General features: G+C 36.7%; 1 protein-coding gene across 3 annotated transcripts; it reads left to right on the top strand.

Moving 5' to 3' along the window:
• Positions 1 to 263: 263 nt before the first annotated feature.
• Positions 264 to 15045, top strand: LOC120253446 (ribonuclease J). Of its 3 annotated transcripts, none has more exons than XM_039261796.1 (17): positions 264 to 517; positions 1376 to 1604; positions 2128 to 2251; positions 4035 to 4091; positions 4444 to 4635; positions 4709 to 4786; positions 5030 to 5212; positions 5363 to 5443; positions 9538 to 9603; positions 9695 to 9787; positions 10937 to 11062; positions 12011 to 12124; positions 12312 to 12407; positions 12486 to 12583; positions 13068 to 13489; positions 13740 to 14185; positions 14592 to 15045. In XM_039261796.1, the coding sequence occupies exons 1-17, from the start codon at positions 403 to 405 to the stop codon at positions 14679 to 14681; spliced, it is 2610 nt and encodes an 869-aa protein (XP_039117730.1). In that variant the 5' UTR covers positions 264 to 402; the 3' UTR covers positions 14682 to 15045. The 3 variants fall into 3 exon arrangements, with proteins under 3 accessions (XP_039117730.1, XP_039117729.1, XP_039117731.1); XM_039261795.1 differs by having other exon boundaries at positions 13737 to 14185; XM_039261797.1 differs by lacking the exon at positions 264 to 517 and having other exon boundaries at positions 1470 to 1604; positions 2128 to 2237; positions 13737 to 14185.
• The last annotated feature ends 913 nt before the right edge of the window (positions 15046 to 15958 follow it).

Below are 15958 nucleotides of genomic sequence, written 5' to 3'. Positions count from 1 at the left end.
ATAAATCAAAAACGAGAAAAAAATAAAAATATAAAAAAATCGATTATTTTAAAAAAATATACAAAAAAATATTAATAATTTTTGGATGTTTGTGAGCAAATGTAATATCTTTTAGGTATATAAAATAAATAAAATTAATAAAATTAATAATTCAACGGATCTATATGAAAAAATCCCTCATTGCACGTGTGGATCACGTGAAGCTCGGCAATGTGATAAGAAGAGCAAGATATTTCCCAACGGCTAAAAAAAGCTCCACTTTTTCTCTCTTTGTTCTCTATCTTCAGTCTCTGAAAACCCTCTCCAAAACCCTAGCAAAGGCGCGAGGGAGCTCCCAATCTGGCTCTACTATCCTTGCTATCTCCCTCTTCTCCGGCCCTTGGCCTCCACGAGAGGGCTGCAATGGGTTCTCTGAGGACCTTCCCTTCTTCTTGCCCTTGCCGGCTTGCCCAGAGACCTAGGATTCGGATAAAAACCAGGGTTTTCGCCTCCCTTGGAACTAGCTCATCGGTTTCAGGTCTTCCCCTTGTGTCTTGATTGGTTTTATGGTTTTTCTTCGAAAATTTTGTTCTTGGATGGATATTTTAGCTTTTTTTTTTCTCTAGGTTTCTGAAGAGCCGAGGGCAATGGCTCGTAATTAATTATTATCGTGGTGGTTTTTGTAGAGTTATGGAGTATATTCATTGTGTGTGTGTATATATATACGTTTTTTTAAAAATGGTGATTTGTTTAGATTGATAGAAAACTGTCTTTTTACTTTTTTTGATTGGTTTAAGGATTTTTTTCTTCTAATTTATGGCTCTTTGCTTGTATATTTTGGCGATGTCTGTTCCCTCAGTGTGCATGATAGAGAGACATGATGTGACATCCATGTCTTTCTTGGTGGTTTTTTTTGCGGATTGTTAGAGTATATTTATTGCCTTTTCTTTCATTGCTTGTTTCATTTCTTTCCTTTGTATATGGTGATATGTTTTGATTAATAAGAAAACTTCTGTTCTTTTTGATTGGTATTAGGCTTTGTTTATGGAAATTATGGTTCTTAGCTGTCTATTTTGGCTACATTGTCCCTGCAGTTTGATGAAGGGTAGAGAGATATAAATCCAAATCCATTATTTCCTAAGTGGTTTTTGTAAATTCTTGTATTATATTTGCTACACTTTCTTTTATCTATCTGTTTTATGTATTTCTATTATATTTATTGGGTAATGAGGGTAAACTGACATAAAGTGTCTTTGTGCTAAAGTTTTTCTTGCTCTAGGTTCCTGCAATCTGAATACACCGTTATTGTTAAATGGCATCCTATTTGACTTGACTTGCAAATTAAATGATACTTTGATATTGTGTTATTCTTTCTCGTTGACTTGATTTCTTATAGATGGAAGGAAATCCAAGGTGCCTCGGAGAAGATCTGGGAGAAGTGATGGGCCTAGGAAAAGCATGGAGGACTCGGTCCAGAGGAAGATGGAGGAGTTTTATGAAGGTTCTGATGGTCCACCACTCCGGGTTCTTCCAATTGGAGGTTTGGGAGAAATTGGAATGAATTGTATGCTTGTTGGGAACTATGATCGGTACATCATGATTGATGCTGGAGTCATGTTTCCGGAGTAGGTTTCACGAACTTTATCCTAATTGTTGCATTCCAATAGGTTATTTTGTTTTTCTGTCCTGAATCTTTTTTGAGTATTGATGTTGTTACCTTTTATTTTACCTTTTTGTGATCTCATTTTCTTGTTATTTGAATCATGAAAACAATGTGGACATTATCTTTACTTCTACTGCTATTTTCTCAGGATTTCCACCTTTTCACGTACCAATCTCTTTAACTCGTTTTACAAATGTTTCGCATGGGAAGACTTTTTGCTGCTGATGCTATGGCTTTTCCTTATTTGTGATAGTTTTGTATGTCAATTTTATTTTGTTGTTATCTTGGATCATTATCAGCACTATCGGATTCTGTCATTTCCTGTTATTGCATGGGGATACTCTCTAGTATTTCCTCCATGACTTTTTGCCAATCTATTTTATTTGGTTTACAAATATTTTATATGCCTGTGACTGTTAGCTTCATTAGGTTTTTTCGTTATGTTGTTCCTTCCGTATTGATTAGCTGTGTTATGTCCTTGTTAGTTATGATGAGTTGGGCGTCCAGAAAGTTATACCAGATACAACATTCATAAAAAGATGGAGCCATAAAATTGAAGCTCTCGTAATCACACATGGTCATGAGGATCACATTGGTGCGTTGCCCTGGGTAAAGTTTTCTTCTACTGTTTAGACATTTACATTTGATTGACAGTTTCCATCTCATATTTTACCAGTCAGGGATTTTTTAAGTTTCTTTATAATTTTCTTCTAAAATCCTTCTTATTTTGGATGACTAATAGTGTCACTGATTTGAAGCTAAAATTGCTTAATATGTTCTGTATATCTTGGTGAAGAGTTTTTGTGACTACTCTAGTTCATTAGCAGTTTGTTTCTTTTTCATTAGAAAAATATTGTTTCATCACTGAGAGGGTGCGGGAACTGGTCCTTCAAAATTTTCACTAGAAATATACTAAAATTTGTGATGCTTTCATTTTCCTTTCGGATTTAGGATGTGATTTTAGCTAACTTTGAGGGGCATAGATGATGAGAGATAAAAAAGATGGAAGCCTATATTATATTTCTCGTGATTTACGTGCATAGTATTTCAAAACCAACAAGGAAAAAGGAAAAGAAAAGAAAAGAAAAAGAAATACTAGCCATATAATCTAGTCATTTGCATATTGATGTAATACATAACTTAGTTGAGATGATCTATTTTGTAATCCATATTGTCTTTATTGTAAGATTATATTACACATTGATAAGGTTTATGTATATATGTAGAGATGCTATAGTGGGATTTTTAATTGACATGACATCCATTACTCAAATATGGTAAAATGATGAGGTCGGTTTTTGGTTAGTGGTTATGGACGTGTGTGTATCCAAAACGAAATTTGAAATGTATTTTGGTACACAATTCAAACCCACAACTAGTCCTATTAGCAGATGGGTGAATTGTCATATATCGTACCATTAAGTTTGGGTCAGATCAGGTTCCCTTTACACCCCTATTTTGATGTTCTCCTAATTATCTGTCAAGAGAATAAAAGGCAGAGAAGATAAATAGATATTTTTTTAAGGAATGAGAAGAAAGGTGGGAGAGTGCTTGTTAGAAAAGAGAGAAAGTAAGAATAAGAAGAAAAAAAAAGGAAAGAACAGCTGGAGCTAAGAAGGCAAGTAAAATACATAAAAAGAGATACTCTTATGCTTCAACTATTAAAAAGGGGGCTATTCCAATACAATATGTCATTAGTTATGCATTATTTATTATTAATAATAGCACTATGTGAAATGTGGTTTCCATTTTTTTAAACATCTTGTTTTCTTGCGTAACAATATTCCTCTCCAATTAAAATTAATTATTTTGATTAAAGGTACTTAATATCAACTGGATCATCGACTTAATATTTACCCTTTTAATGAATTATATTAAAATAATAATAAAAGCTATGAAAAACTCAACGACATCATCATCACAAGATTTGAAGAACGTGAGCAACAATTTTCTGCTTGACTCTACTTTGGTCTCTTGTTTATATATGCCTTGTCCTTAGTTGCCTCTTTAGCAAATTTGTAATGGCAATATCTTGGGTACTTTCTTTGTGTACAACTGCAGTCCAGCTTCATATGGAATTTTAGCTTTTAATTGTTTTGATTATTGATAGTATCTAAGAGAATTACATTTAGCATAATTTTTCCCATATTCATATTTTATGTATTGGTTTCTCTGTAGCTCAATTTAAACTGTGTCATGATGGTTAGTGAATCCATGTTTTTCTGGAAGCATACTATTAGTATATCATTTGCATGTTCCATTGCAGTTCTTTATTTTTGTTCTACTCTTGGCCACTGACAAAATTTGCTTTTGGAGTTAATTATTCTTCTAAAAATTGTAAAGTTAGTCTAGCTCTTATTCATTTCTTTTACTGACTGCTTCATCTAAACAGGTAATCCCAGCTTTGGATGCCCATACACCAATTTTTGCTTCATCTTTCACAATGGAGGTATGGATTGATAATTTCTATTTTGATGTTGCAATCTTCAGAAGGAAAGGATGTTCTAAAGTAAAGAGCCATTTGTGATTGTCCTACAGAAGCCACTTCAAATCTATGCTGTTCTTGGTTTTTAGTTTCAAATTGAAGCACTAATTTGCCTTTTGCAACTGTCAGAGACTTAGCTGCTTTTTACTTCAGCCCATCATCTTTCGAATTGGCACAAGAACCTTCCTTTTGAATGTTGCATAAGTTAAATCAGATATCCCAATAAACTTTTCTAATCACTGTAGCATAGAGTCCATCTTTGTCTGTATCCTCTGACATGAGCAAAATACTGAAATAAACATTCTCCATGTGACAGCTTATAAAGAAGCGTCTGAAAGAGTTTGGAATTTTTGTCCCATCCCGGCTCAAGCTGCTTAAGATTCGGAAAAGATTTCTTGCTGGACCATTTGAGGTGGAGCCTATTCGTGTAACACACTCAATACCTGATTGTTGTGGATTGGTACTTCGTTGTAGCGATGGCACAATTTTTCACACCGGTGACTGGAAGGTTTACTCCTAAGATGTGCTTTCTCTTTCTTGGTCTAATATCTTATCATGATATTGAGATTGAGCTTTGGTAGATTGATGAATCGCCTTTGGATGGAAAAGTTTTTGATCGAGCAGCATTAGAGGAGCTTTCAAAGGAAGGGGTGACTTTAGTAAGTAGTACACTGATATGAAATTGTCGTTCTCCTTATAACTTTATTCATAGATTTTACATTCTTTGAATTCTTTTCTTTACATATCCATGCTTAGGAACTCATTTTCTTCGTTTCTTCGATTTAATACTAATTTTTGCTCAATTGTTTCTGTCTTGGCTTTTCTGTTATACTGTGTGTCTTATACCAAATGTTTTACTAATGCTGATAAATTGAGTTCCTCTTTTTATCTTTAATACTTAGATGATGAGTGACTCAACCAATGTGCTGTCTCCTGGAAGATCTATCAGTGAGTCTGTTGTAAGAGATGCCTTACTAAGGCATATTTCAGCTGCCAAAGGAAGAGTCATAACAACACAATTTGCATCAAACATACATCGTCTTGGCAGTGTTAAGGCAGCTGCTGATTTAACTGGTCGAAAACTGGTGAGCTTTGTGCTATTCCATTAAAATGATTGTCACACAGATAGGTTGCACTTTATTCTTCTTTGATGGAAGACATTCTCTTTGTTCGGTTATTTTTGGATGAAGAAACCCTCTTGTTCACTAGCTTCAGTTGCTTGGCAAATGGAATAGGTCTTTGTTGGAATGTCTCTGAGGACTTACTTGGATGCTGCTTTTAGAGATGGCAAAGCACCAATGGATCCTTCAACTCTGGTATGTCATCTTTTGAGGGTTCCTTTGTATGTTCTATTTGTATGGATTTTTCGTAGAACTTCACATATCTTAAAATCTTTGTGGATATTAAACTCAGTTGTCAAAGATATCAGTGTTCTCCAATCCAACTTTTTTAGGATATTGTTGCACTAAGTTGTGAATTTTGAATTTAGGATTGGTCTGAGTGTGCAAGTCTATTAAGAGTCTAAGTATGGTTAGCATGAGTCAGGTCCTTTGCTGCTAGTAGGTGTCCAGGTCCAATCTAGGAGGGTCCATTATCAATTGGTATTTAAGGTGAATGATGTATTAGGGATAGTTTAACGAATGAATAACCTTGTTCATTTGTCCACCCTGTCATATTCTCTTAGGAGGTTGAAGCCCTTATGTTATTGCAAACACTCAGTTAGGGCATGGAAGTGTTCTAACAACAGTTGGTCAAAACCCTTGGATGGAGTTGATTAAAGGTGTTGAAACCTGAGTTAAAGGACTGGGAGATGGAGGGAACGAAAGAGGCAAGGAGAGTAGTCATGATGTCAACTGCGAAATGGAAGGAGGAAATGAGACAAGATGTAGGCTTTCTACCTACAGCATGGCTCCATGGAATTGTTGTTGGCAAACTTGTGAAGGATCGGGAAGCAACTAAGAGAGTGAAACGTCTATTAGGAGAGGAGGCGCTAATGACAACTATGCAGGAAGGATGGTCTGGTGGCTTTGACATAGGCACTGGTGAGAAGAACTACAGTGACAACCCATTGTATGCTGCAAGCAGTTTGCAGGGTAGTGGTGGATTTCTCCTTGGCAAAGGCAACTTCTAGCAAGAATGTATAACATTGGCAACCACTGGAGTGACAGTTGGGTCTTGGTGTGGATGGTTGGTGGCTTCAGTCTATGGGTGGGAGCAACAGGGGACCCTAGGGCAGCAACAACATGGGTGCTGGTAGCAATGGGGCACCTAACGTGGGTGCCTGTTATGACCAACATTTCAGCAGGCGTGGAGGCCGGTTGATGCTCCAAACCTTCTGTGCTGTGCTGCGCTATGTCCCAATGGTGTGGGAAGTTGGTTTGAGTGGTGTACAGATCTGCATGACAAGGATTAACTTTTCCTAATACGGTGGACAGGAAAGGGATCCCATGAGTCCAAGGCAGCCTTCCCTCCTGAAGCTCTCATCTTCCAATGTGGGTTTGCCAGCTTCAAGCTTCTGGGTTTGCTATGCAGAGCAGTTCTTTGAATACCAATGGACTGCAGAGGATCAGAAGGTAATGATTTTTTCTTTCCACTACAAGTGGCCATTTAATGGCTTCAGTGGTGGAAGAAGAAACACTAAGAATTATCTTGGAGGGCATTACTGCAGGCTATTAGTGTTCAGGCCAACTACCTATAAAGATTTTGACATAATCTTTCAAAATTGATTTGGATCTTGCTAAGTAGGTAAAAGAATGGACACAAAAGGCACTTATTGGAAGCATTGTATGTGGACTTGAGGGGATTGCCTCTAAGATCTGCATGTTTCAACCTGAGAATATGGTGCGAGCCATTGGATTGGCCAGAATGCATGAAGAAAAATTTAACTGAAGACAAAGAGGTTGTGGAATGGTTTTAGGCTGGGAACATCCATACAGGGCCCTGTGGCAACTTGGGCAGCAGCACCTGATTTGGTAAATGGAGGAAAGAGCCAGGAGAGAAAACTGCATAACACTTTTAATTGGCTGCCTCCAGTTGACATGCAGACATGGCAAAAAAGAGGTCATGCATAATTGTGATGAGAAGTTCTCATCATGGGTCCATTATAAGAAGCAATAACTCTTTCTATTAGGCGTAGAGATAGGTTATAAAGAAACACTGGAGGTTGACTAGGCAATGAAGGTCTTTTTGGGTTATTGGTTTAATTAAAGGACAGCCTATTTTTTTGCTAGTTGATTGTGGAAACACTCACAACTTCATTAATAGGCAGTTGGCTGGTATGTTGGGACATAGGGTAGATTATACGGTTTATTTTGAGGTAACTATCATCGATCGCATGAAGCTTTCTAGTGATGGAACTTGTTATCTTATGAATGCCTCCCTGCTTCCACTGCAAGTATCTAACCTAGTGCTGGGCATCCAATGGTTGGAGGGGATAAGAGATGTCACTTCTAATTTTCAGCATTTAACGATGAACTTCGTGCTAGAGGATGGACAATAGTGTAAGATGGGTGATTCGGCCGGGAGCGGCTGCCGGGCAATTCTTCAGTCTATTGTGAAACAGATGGCAATGGTCAACTGTCAGAGGGTTTGTCAGTTGGGTTGCTTAAAGGAGCAAGCTTGGGGTGGAGTGGTAGGGATTGCTAGCTGGAGATCCCACATGGGAGCTGTGGGAGGACTTGCATCCTGTTTTCTGAACGTTCAACCTCTAGAACAAGGGTTTGAGGGAGAAAGTATTGTTAAAATGCTGCTTTATTAGGTTATGAATTTTGAATTTGGGGATGATCTAAGGATATGAGGCAAAGTATGATAAGCATAAGTTGTTGCTAGTAGGCGTCTAGAGCCCATTATCAATTGGCAAGGCAAATGATGTATTGGGGTTAGGGTTATGAATGAAAAATCTAGTTCATTTGTCTTTCCTCTCCTCTTCTTTTTAAGAAGGCTGGCTGCCTCTCTAAAGAGGCCAACACCTAATTTTGTAGCAAGAATTCGGTTTGGGCATGAAGGTGTTCTAACAAGTTTAGCATCTCCAAAAAATTTTGGAGAGTCTGGTTACTTAAGTGCTTGGACAATTGTTGGTTGCCCCTGTCATGAGCACCTTTACCTAAGCTGGACATGTCTCTACTCAAGATGGCATACCATACATAACATAGCCAAGCTGTTCCTGTCTCATCTCCGCCACTGCTCTTAATGATGTGCCCTGAGGGGGAAGTGTGTCTGTTCCACTGTTGGTTTAAAATAGCAAAGAACATCCATACACTCGGGTCTTCATGCTAGGTAAATTTATTTAAATATATGTGCATCTACTATTTCTCAACTTGGCTAAATTTAATTGGGTATATCTTTTCTATACTAAATTTGTTCCAGTATATCTTTTCTATGTTTGATTGACACACTTTTTGCATTTTTCTTCAGCAAGCATTCCCTGGGATGTGGCTGATGAAGAGCTTTGAGTTTTGATTTTTTGGTATTCAAGATGTTTGTTGAAGTTGTAGAATGTGTCCTTATAAATGATTACATTTTTTATTATCAACTACTCAGTTCTTTTGAGTCCAGTATATACCAAAACTAAAAATTAACTAATCAATATAGATTTGTCATGAATTATTAATGCTACTAGGGATTTTCTATGTTCCTTAGGGTCCTTTGAGACACATGATAACCCAAACCCAATGCTATGCACATCAGCAATGGCGAGAACTGGCTTGAACACATACACTTCACATGTTTCTGGTTATATCTTTATTTAGATGTTATCCATTTGTGGGTTTCTTTGCATGTGATCAGGTTAGAATGCACGCTTAGTCTTGCATTGCTTTGGGCAAAAAGTTGGTTGGATCTAGAGCACCTTGTGATGTGACTCATGTAAGATAACAATAAAGAATTGTGTAACCTGGTTTGTTTAAGGATCTAAATGAAATGAAACTGGTGGCCTTGTTTTTGAAAAGGAGAAATTAAGTCAATATGGAAAGAAATAGGTCTCTTTGCAATGGAAGCACTGAAATATGCTAATATGGCATGCAATGAGACCATGCAAGCTATGATAATTGGGCTTGCGATATATATAGTGGTTGCTTTTACAATGCTGGAATTGGTGATCTGTGTTTGTCATTGTTCTATTTTATGATTAAATTACTTCATTGAGTTCTATTTTCATTCAAATATGGCACTTAAATTTCTCAAGGAGTTTCTTCTACGAAGTTTCTTTTGTTTATTATTTACTTATTGGTTGTTTGTTTATTTTTTTAGATTCTGGTTTTTCCTTTTATAGTTATAATTTAAATAACTGGTGTGTCAGTGATTGCTTTACATTGGATATTGTATTCAAATGGAGACAGCAATAAACAGGCCATACTCTTTATGCAGCAGTCCTTGTTTCTTATGAAATCATTTTTGTTTCTATTTCACGCAGTTAAAAGTGGAGGATATTGATGGCTATTCTCCTAGAGATTTGTTGATTGTTACAACTGGATCTCAAGTAAGAGAATTTATTTATTCATGCTAGAGAGGATTTTCTTAAAAATGTTTACTTTCTAGGTTGCCCTTAACATTTTCCAGCATTGCTTTAGGCAGAACCACGAGCTGCTTTGAATCTTGCTTCATTTGGGGGCAGTCATTCTCTCAAACTAAATAAGGATGATGTGATTTTGTATTCAGCCAAGGTGATTTTAGTCCTTCCTTTTGAGTTTGTGGATATATGCATGACATAATTTTACGTAAGCATAAAAATATTTATTTATTTATTTTTGTGATGTAGATATTTCTTTGGCAGTGATCTAGTTTTTCATGTCCTAATACATACACATTCAGTGGCATTCTTTTAAACCTGATATTCACAAACAATACTACGGGTGCAGTCCAAGTGCATCAGCTCCCCCATCTGACTTTCTCTTCTTCTAACACATTGCCATTTTGTAAGTTTGCTGTTTGATATGAGTAAGGATCAGTATTTTTAGTGTGACATTGATACCTTAACACATCATATAATGTTTTTAACTTTACATTCATAAATGCTATTAGAACCTTCAATACCCTAATTATTATCTTTAAGTTCATAATTTCATGTGAGTATCTATGCAAGCACAACATCCTCTACAGTTCTGTGTCTCACATGTTGGTTATTTTGCTCCAATTTTTGAAATCGACAGCATCTGCTGTTCAGCTTCCTACTGGCTTATATTAATAGATTTTTGAAGTGGCCCAATTTGGCCTGGAAGAAATCACCTAGTGCCATTCCATCACGTACTTGGCTCTGTGCTAATGATGAATTCTCCATTTTTACTTTGTTGCTAAGGTAGAGGCTTCTCAATAATCACAAGTGGTATTATTACGTGCATGCAACTTGAATACCTCTTATTGATTTATTCTATCGCCATGATCTCCTGTGGTATTTTCCCCACTAATAAATAAGCTTCATCAGTGAGCACCATAATGTGTCTGATTCATAGCTTGAGCAGATGCTTACCTTAATTTTTACTCCCACTTCATCCTTGACACTGACTTGCATAATTTTTAGATTACTTTGGTTTGCCATTCAAGCTTTATTAATAATGTGGAAATGCTATGGTGGACCCTATTGTTGGATATATTATTTGAAAAAGTATCATTCAACTCGATATCCTGGAAATTGGAAACTTTCCTGCGTTCATCTTGTGATCAATTCTTTTTTACTATTGTTTGGTATTTCAATTTTCTGAATTGCAATTTTAAGATATGCAAGTTATTATCTGTAGTTAGTTGCATCTTGCATGTTGTGACCTTCATAGGGTTAACTGATTTAAGGCAAATGTGAGCTCTTTTTTTTGTTTCAGGTCATTCCCGGAAATGAGACGAGGGTAATGAAGATGTTAAATCGAATATCTGAGCTTGGTTCTACAATTGTTATGGGTAAAAATGAGGGCCTGCATACATCTGGTCATGGATACCGTGGTGAACTTGTGAGTTTGTTGTGATGAGTTGTATAGAATATGGTTACCTTTTTTCTGCATGTTTATCGTTTTTGTGTTGTTTGCTTTGCTATTCTCATCTTGGGAGGAATTGGATTGAATATGACATAGACTAGACAATTACCAGAGAGGGAGCGTGGTCCATCAAAGGAAACATGAAAATTAATATCCATTGATATGGGCCTATAAATAAGTTGGGCTTGACCACAGAGGTTGTTTACAACATGATATAAATTCGGGTTGTCAGCAATCAAGCTGATGCAAGTGCTGAGTGAAAAAGATTTGGCTAGTGGTCTGGACTAGATTTGGGTGGTGGGGCGTGAATTGGATATGGTAGAGTGGCAGCAGTCAGGCTGCAGGTGGCAGTGACAGGGTGACTGCAGCTGTGAAGCATGAAACATGCCCAAGTGTTCTTGCTGCTGCTGCTGCTGTTGTTCTTCTTATTATTTTGTCTTCTTTATCTTTTTCTGTGGCAAAAAGTCTGTAAATGGCTGATGTAGCTATAGTAGGTGGAATAAAAGAAGGGAAACCTAGCCTTAGAAGTGTAGGAATTTGTCTAATTTCAACCTAGGAAGCAGAGTTGGGGATAAACAGCACTTTGAGAGTTTGGGATCAGAGAAAGGGAAAAAAGTTTCCTTGATACCATGAAACTCGAAAGAATTGTATTGAATTTGAATTAGGTTGAGTCTATTGGAGAAAAGTCCTAGACATGTAGGGCATGAGAGAGGGGCCATAATTTATAGAAGGAAATATGAGAACCATCCTGAGGAAAAGCACCATTCTGACATACTAATTATATAGAAGGTAGTATTCTGTCTCTATCAGTATTGTTGTGCAACTGAAATAAGATAAATAATTTTTTTTTTTACCCTTGAGGGTTCTTTTTAATAATGAGCTATATAATGTGCCCACTCTGCAAATCTTTTTTTAATATTGCAGGAAGAAGTTCTTAAGATTGTGAAACCCCAACATTTTCTACCGGTCCATGGGGAACTCCTCTTCCTCAAGGAGCATGAGTTGCTTGGGAAATCAACTGGTATCCGGCACACTGCTGTAAGAGATATGCAATTAGATTTTTTTATTCAAATTATCAACCTTTTCCCTTGTATGGCTTTGTACATTGTTGTATGTGGTGTATCGTCATTATTATTATCAGCTCTTTTTTTTTAATCTGTGTATGTGTGTGAGAACCCATTCTTACTGGAGCCATAATGTACCCAGCTTGTCCTATTGGTTGCAGGTAATAAAGAATGGAGAGATGCTTGGAGTTTCACATCTTAGAAACCGAAGAGTTCTATCAAATGGGTTTACTCCATTAGGAAAAGAGGAATTGCAGGTTAAGGATTGTATTTCTGGCTTGAATTCCTCATTTGAAAGGAATAATTCTTAATACTAAATATGTCTACTTTGACAGCTGATGTACAGTGATGGTGACAAAGCATTTGGAACTTCACAAGAACTGTGTGTTGATGAAAGGTTAAGGATTGCATCAGATGGGGTAATCATTGTCAGGTATTTAATTGGTTAACAACAATAATACACTTAATATCTTGGGCCAATGTTTGATAATTTGTTCTATCTGAGCTTTTTAGTGAGTCCCGGCTGCAAAAAACCATTTGTTTTATAGAGGTTGTGCCAGCCATAACTGAAATTTGATCGAAAAATTAATTCTATGGCATATTGATGTGAAGTTATGCTGTGTGGAGGAGAAAATATTCTGATGGTCGTCTATATTGTTACCTCCTTTCTTTAAGCTGTTGCTTGAAGGCTACCTGTCAAGCTTTCATTTACATAGGAATTGTAGGATCCATGTGCTTTATTTAATCATCCATCTCTCTGTGTGTTATGGATAAATTACTTCACCTATATTGTTCCAGTAATTACTGTTTGAAAAATTTAGCGAATGTGCACTTTCACTGTTATGTATTTTTTTCATGATCTGTCAAGCTGTGCAAACAATGGATCAGCACTTTATCTGTCTGTGCCTTTCTTTCAGTATGGAAATTATGCGGCAACAAGCTGTGAATGGATCAGAAGCATGTTTGAAAGGAAAGGTGAGAATCACAACACGCTGTCTATGGCTTGACAAAGGAAAACTGTTAGATGCACTTTATAAGGGTGCACATGCGGCATTGTCAAGCTGTCCTGTCACTTGCCCTTTGGCACACATGGAAAGGATAGTATCTGAGGTCCTGCGTAAGATTGTAAGGAAATACAGTGGTAAAAGGCCTGAAGTCGTTGCAGTTGCTGTTGAGAACTCTACTGCAGTGCTAGGTGAGGAATTGAGGACGAGGTTATCTGGTAAGTCTCGTGGTAGTGTTGAACTATCCTCAAGTGGTAGTTCAAATGTGAAATTTGGTGATTTGATTTCTGATGGCATGGATTCCATGAGGAATGTTGTGAAAGAAGACACTGAAGGTATTGTGTGCTCCAAGTGTGATTATGTGAATTTTGATTATATATTTCCATGTCCATTGCAGTAAACCTTTTGATGGAAGTTGCGGAATCATTTTTTTTTTTTTCCAAGGACATAAAAGTAAAAAATCTTAATAAAAATTATTTTATTGGCAGCACTTCTGCTATTTCAAACCATCATGCATTTACTGAAATTGCAAAAGACACTATGCTTCTTCATTATCATTCCATTTGACTTTGTTTTGTGCAGTAGAAAGTGATGTAGAAGACGTATTTGGGGATGATGACAGTACAGATTCTGATATAGAAGCAGCATCTTTACATCCGTCAACAGCATCAAGAGATCTCATTGAATTGCTCAAAGGAAGGCTAGCTGGTGAGGTCTCAAAAGCTGAAATTGGCCCCATTTCAGAAGAGAATCCACAACACAGTGAAAACAGCGAGGACTGCAGTGATCAGATGCTCAATCTGGCCCAGTCTCAGCAAGGCGGCCAGAAATCTTCTAGGCGGAACAAATGGAAGCCTGAAGAGATCAAAAGATTAATAAAAAAGCGTGCTGAGTTGGATAGTAGATTTCAGACTACGAAGGCACGAATGGTTTTGTGGGATGAGGTATCTGCAGACTTGTTGAGCCATGGAATAAACCGGAGTTCATCACAGTGCAAATCTCTGTGGGCTTCGCTTGTTCAGAAATATGAGGTTGTTTTATCGTCTCTTTATCCTTGGGAAATTTTAATATATGAATTTTCTTTCTTATCTAGCATGCAAATTAATTTAAATTAAGAAAAGATCAAATTGTGTGTGATTATTTATGTTATCATATAAACATTCTTCCTTATTACCGCAAGCATGGGTAGAATTTTTCATTATCTGGTTCCATTTCTACAGTCATTAAAAAACTCAAGTGAGGGACATATGATTTGTTTTCCTTTCTGATGTTTTGAAAATTTTCACATCTTCTCATTGATTTTCTGGTTTGATGAAGTCCTTTCCTTTTTCTCTGTCATTCTGTCTCAGATTTTAAAAAGAACTATTTCAGAAACTTGATATTTTCGACCCTATTTGTCTTCCAGCATTTATGAGCTTTTGGCTTGTTTTTCTGCAGGCAAGCAAGATTGATGAGAAAAGCAAGAAGAGCTGGCCTTACTTCACTGCCATGGATAAAATTCTAGCGTGCACCGGAGCGGCAAAATGAGCAATCCATGGAGAACATTTTAGCCGGGGGTAAAATGAATGCGGTGGTTGTTCTTTGGGAGCCTCTCATTTTGGACATCATACTGTTAAATGCAACAAAGACTTCCTTCTCCGGGACAGAAATCATCGGATGCAGGACCACATGTACTTTCACAAATAACAATTTTTGTCAGGAAGATCTATAAATTAGTTTCGACCTGAAAAAAGAATACAGAAGAATATCTTCGATGTATTTGGTTGATTATGAACATCAATGTGATTTGTATTGACGGCTTCAACATGAGAAAATGGAAGCGGTTGTGAAATATATTTTTATTTTTATTTTTTTAGAAATGTTTATGGAGATGGCTCAGAATTGCTTATCATTCTGTATGCGAGTATTATTCAATATTAATTTTTGTGAACAGAAAACAGTTTCTATGAACAGGAAAAAGGTCAGCAGGCAGAAAATTCGGAATTAAATTTTAATTCCGAATTTTCTTCATCAGTGGCACCATTTTTGTGTATGTTGCTGGTTATGTATGAGTATTATGTGTGTTTGAAGTGTTTCTGTTTCTGTATATATTTCTGCAGTTCAGGTTTTGAATGTCATGTAAGTATGTTAGTGAGAAACAGGGAGAACTCAGAGTATCTGTATTTGAAGATCAACGGTGGTGATCTGATCATCCAGAAACCTGTGTTATTTCAAGGCAGAGCAGATAGATGGCTGAGATTTAATCATCAAAACAAAAGCAGTAAGTTGGAGGCATTAATGCTGAGTGGATACTAAAGCGGTTAATTTCGTTTGGGATAGACACGTGGTGTTCTGAGCAATGAAACAAAAGGAATGAGGAACTGAATATACAATCAAGAGTTTTTGTTGTTCTTATTTTCTGTCTAAACTTCATGTATTTTTCCTGTTCAATATATGGGTTTTTAGGCTTTGTGTTCTTCTAAGAAGTTTTTCCTCAGATGTCAAGGACTCCAACAGAAATTCTCTTGTATTTATTTGTAGATTCATGAGATTATTAATCTGTAAACATGGTGGATTTTTTTTTTTTGTTGGGTGTAGTTAACTCCTCTGTTGTTGTTCCTGAAGTTTGTCAAGCTTCCTGAACTATCAATTGTTTGTGACTGAAGTTTGTCAAGCTTCCTGAACTTCTCTTGTATTTGTTTGTAGATTCATGATGTATTTCTCTTCTAAAAAGTAGATGTTTGTCATAGGATGACAAACCTTCATGCTAAAAAGCCCCCTAAAGAAGTCAGAGAGAAAATTGAGAAGGCTATAAAATGAGCACA

This window comes from Dioscorea cayenensis, unplaced genomic scaffold (assembly GCF_009730915.1).
Source record: "Dioscorea cayenensis subsp. rotundata cultivar TDr96_F1 unplaced genomic scaffold, TDr96_F1_v2_PseudoChromosome.rev07_lg8_w22 25.fasta BLBR01000079.1, whole genome shotgun sequence".
Lineage (NCBI taxonomy): Eukaryota > Viridiplantae > Streptophyta > Magnoliopsida > Dioscoreales > Dioscoreaceae > Dioscorea > Dioscorea cayenensis.
Note: the sequence above shows the minus strand (reverse complement) of the source record. Positions and strands in the feature narration are given on the sequence as shown.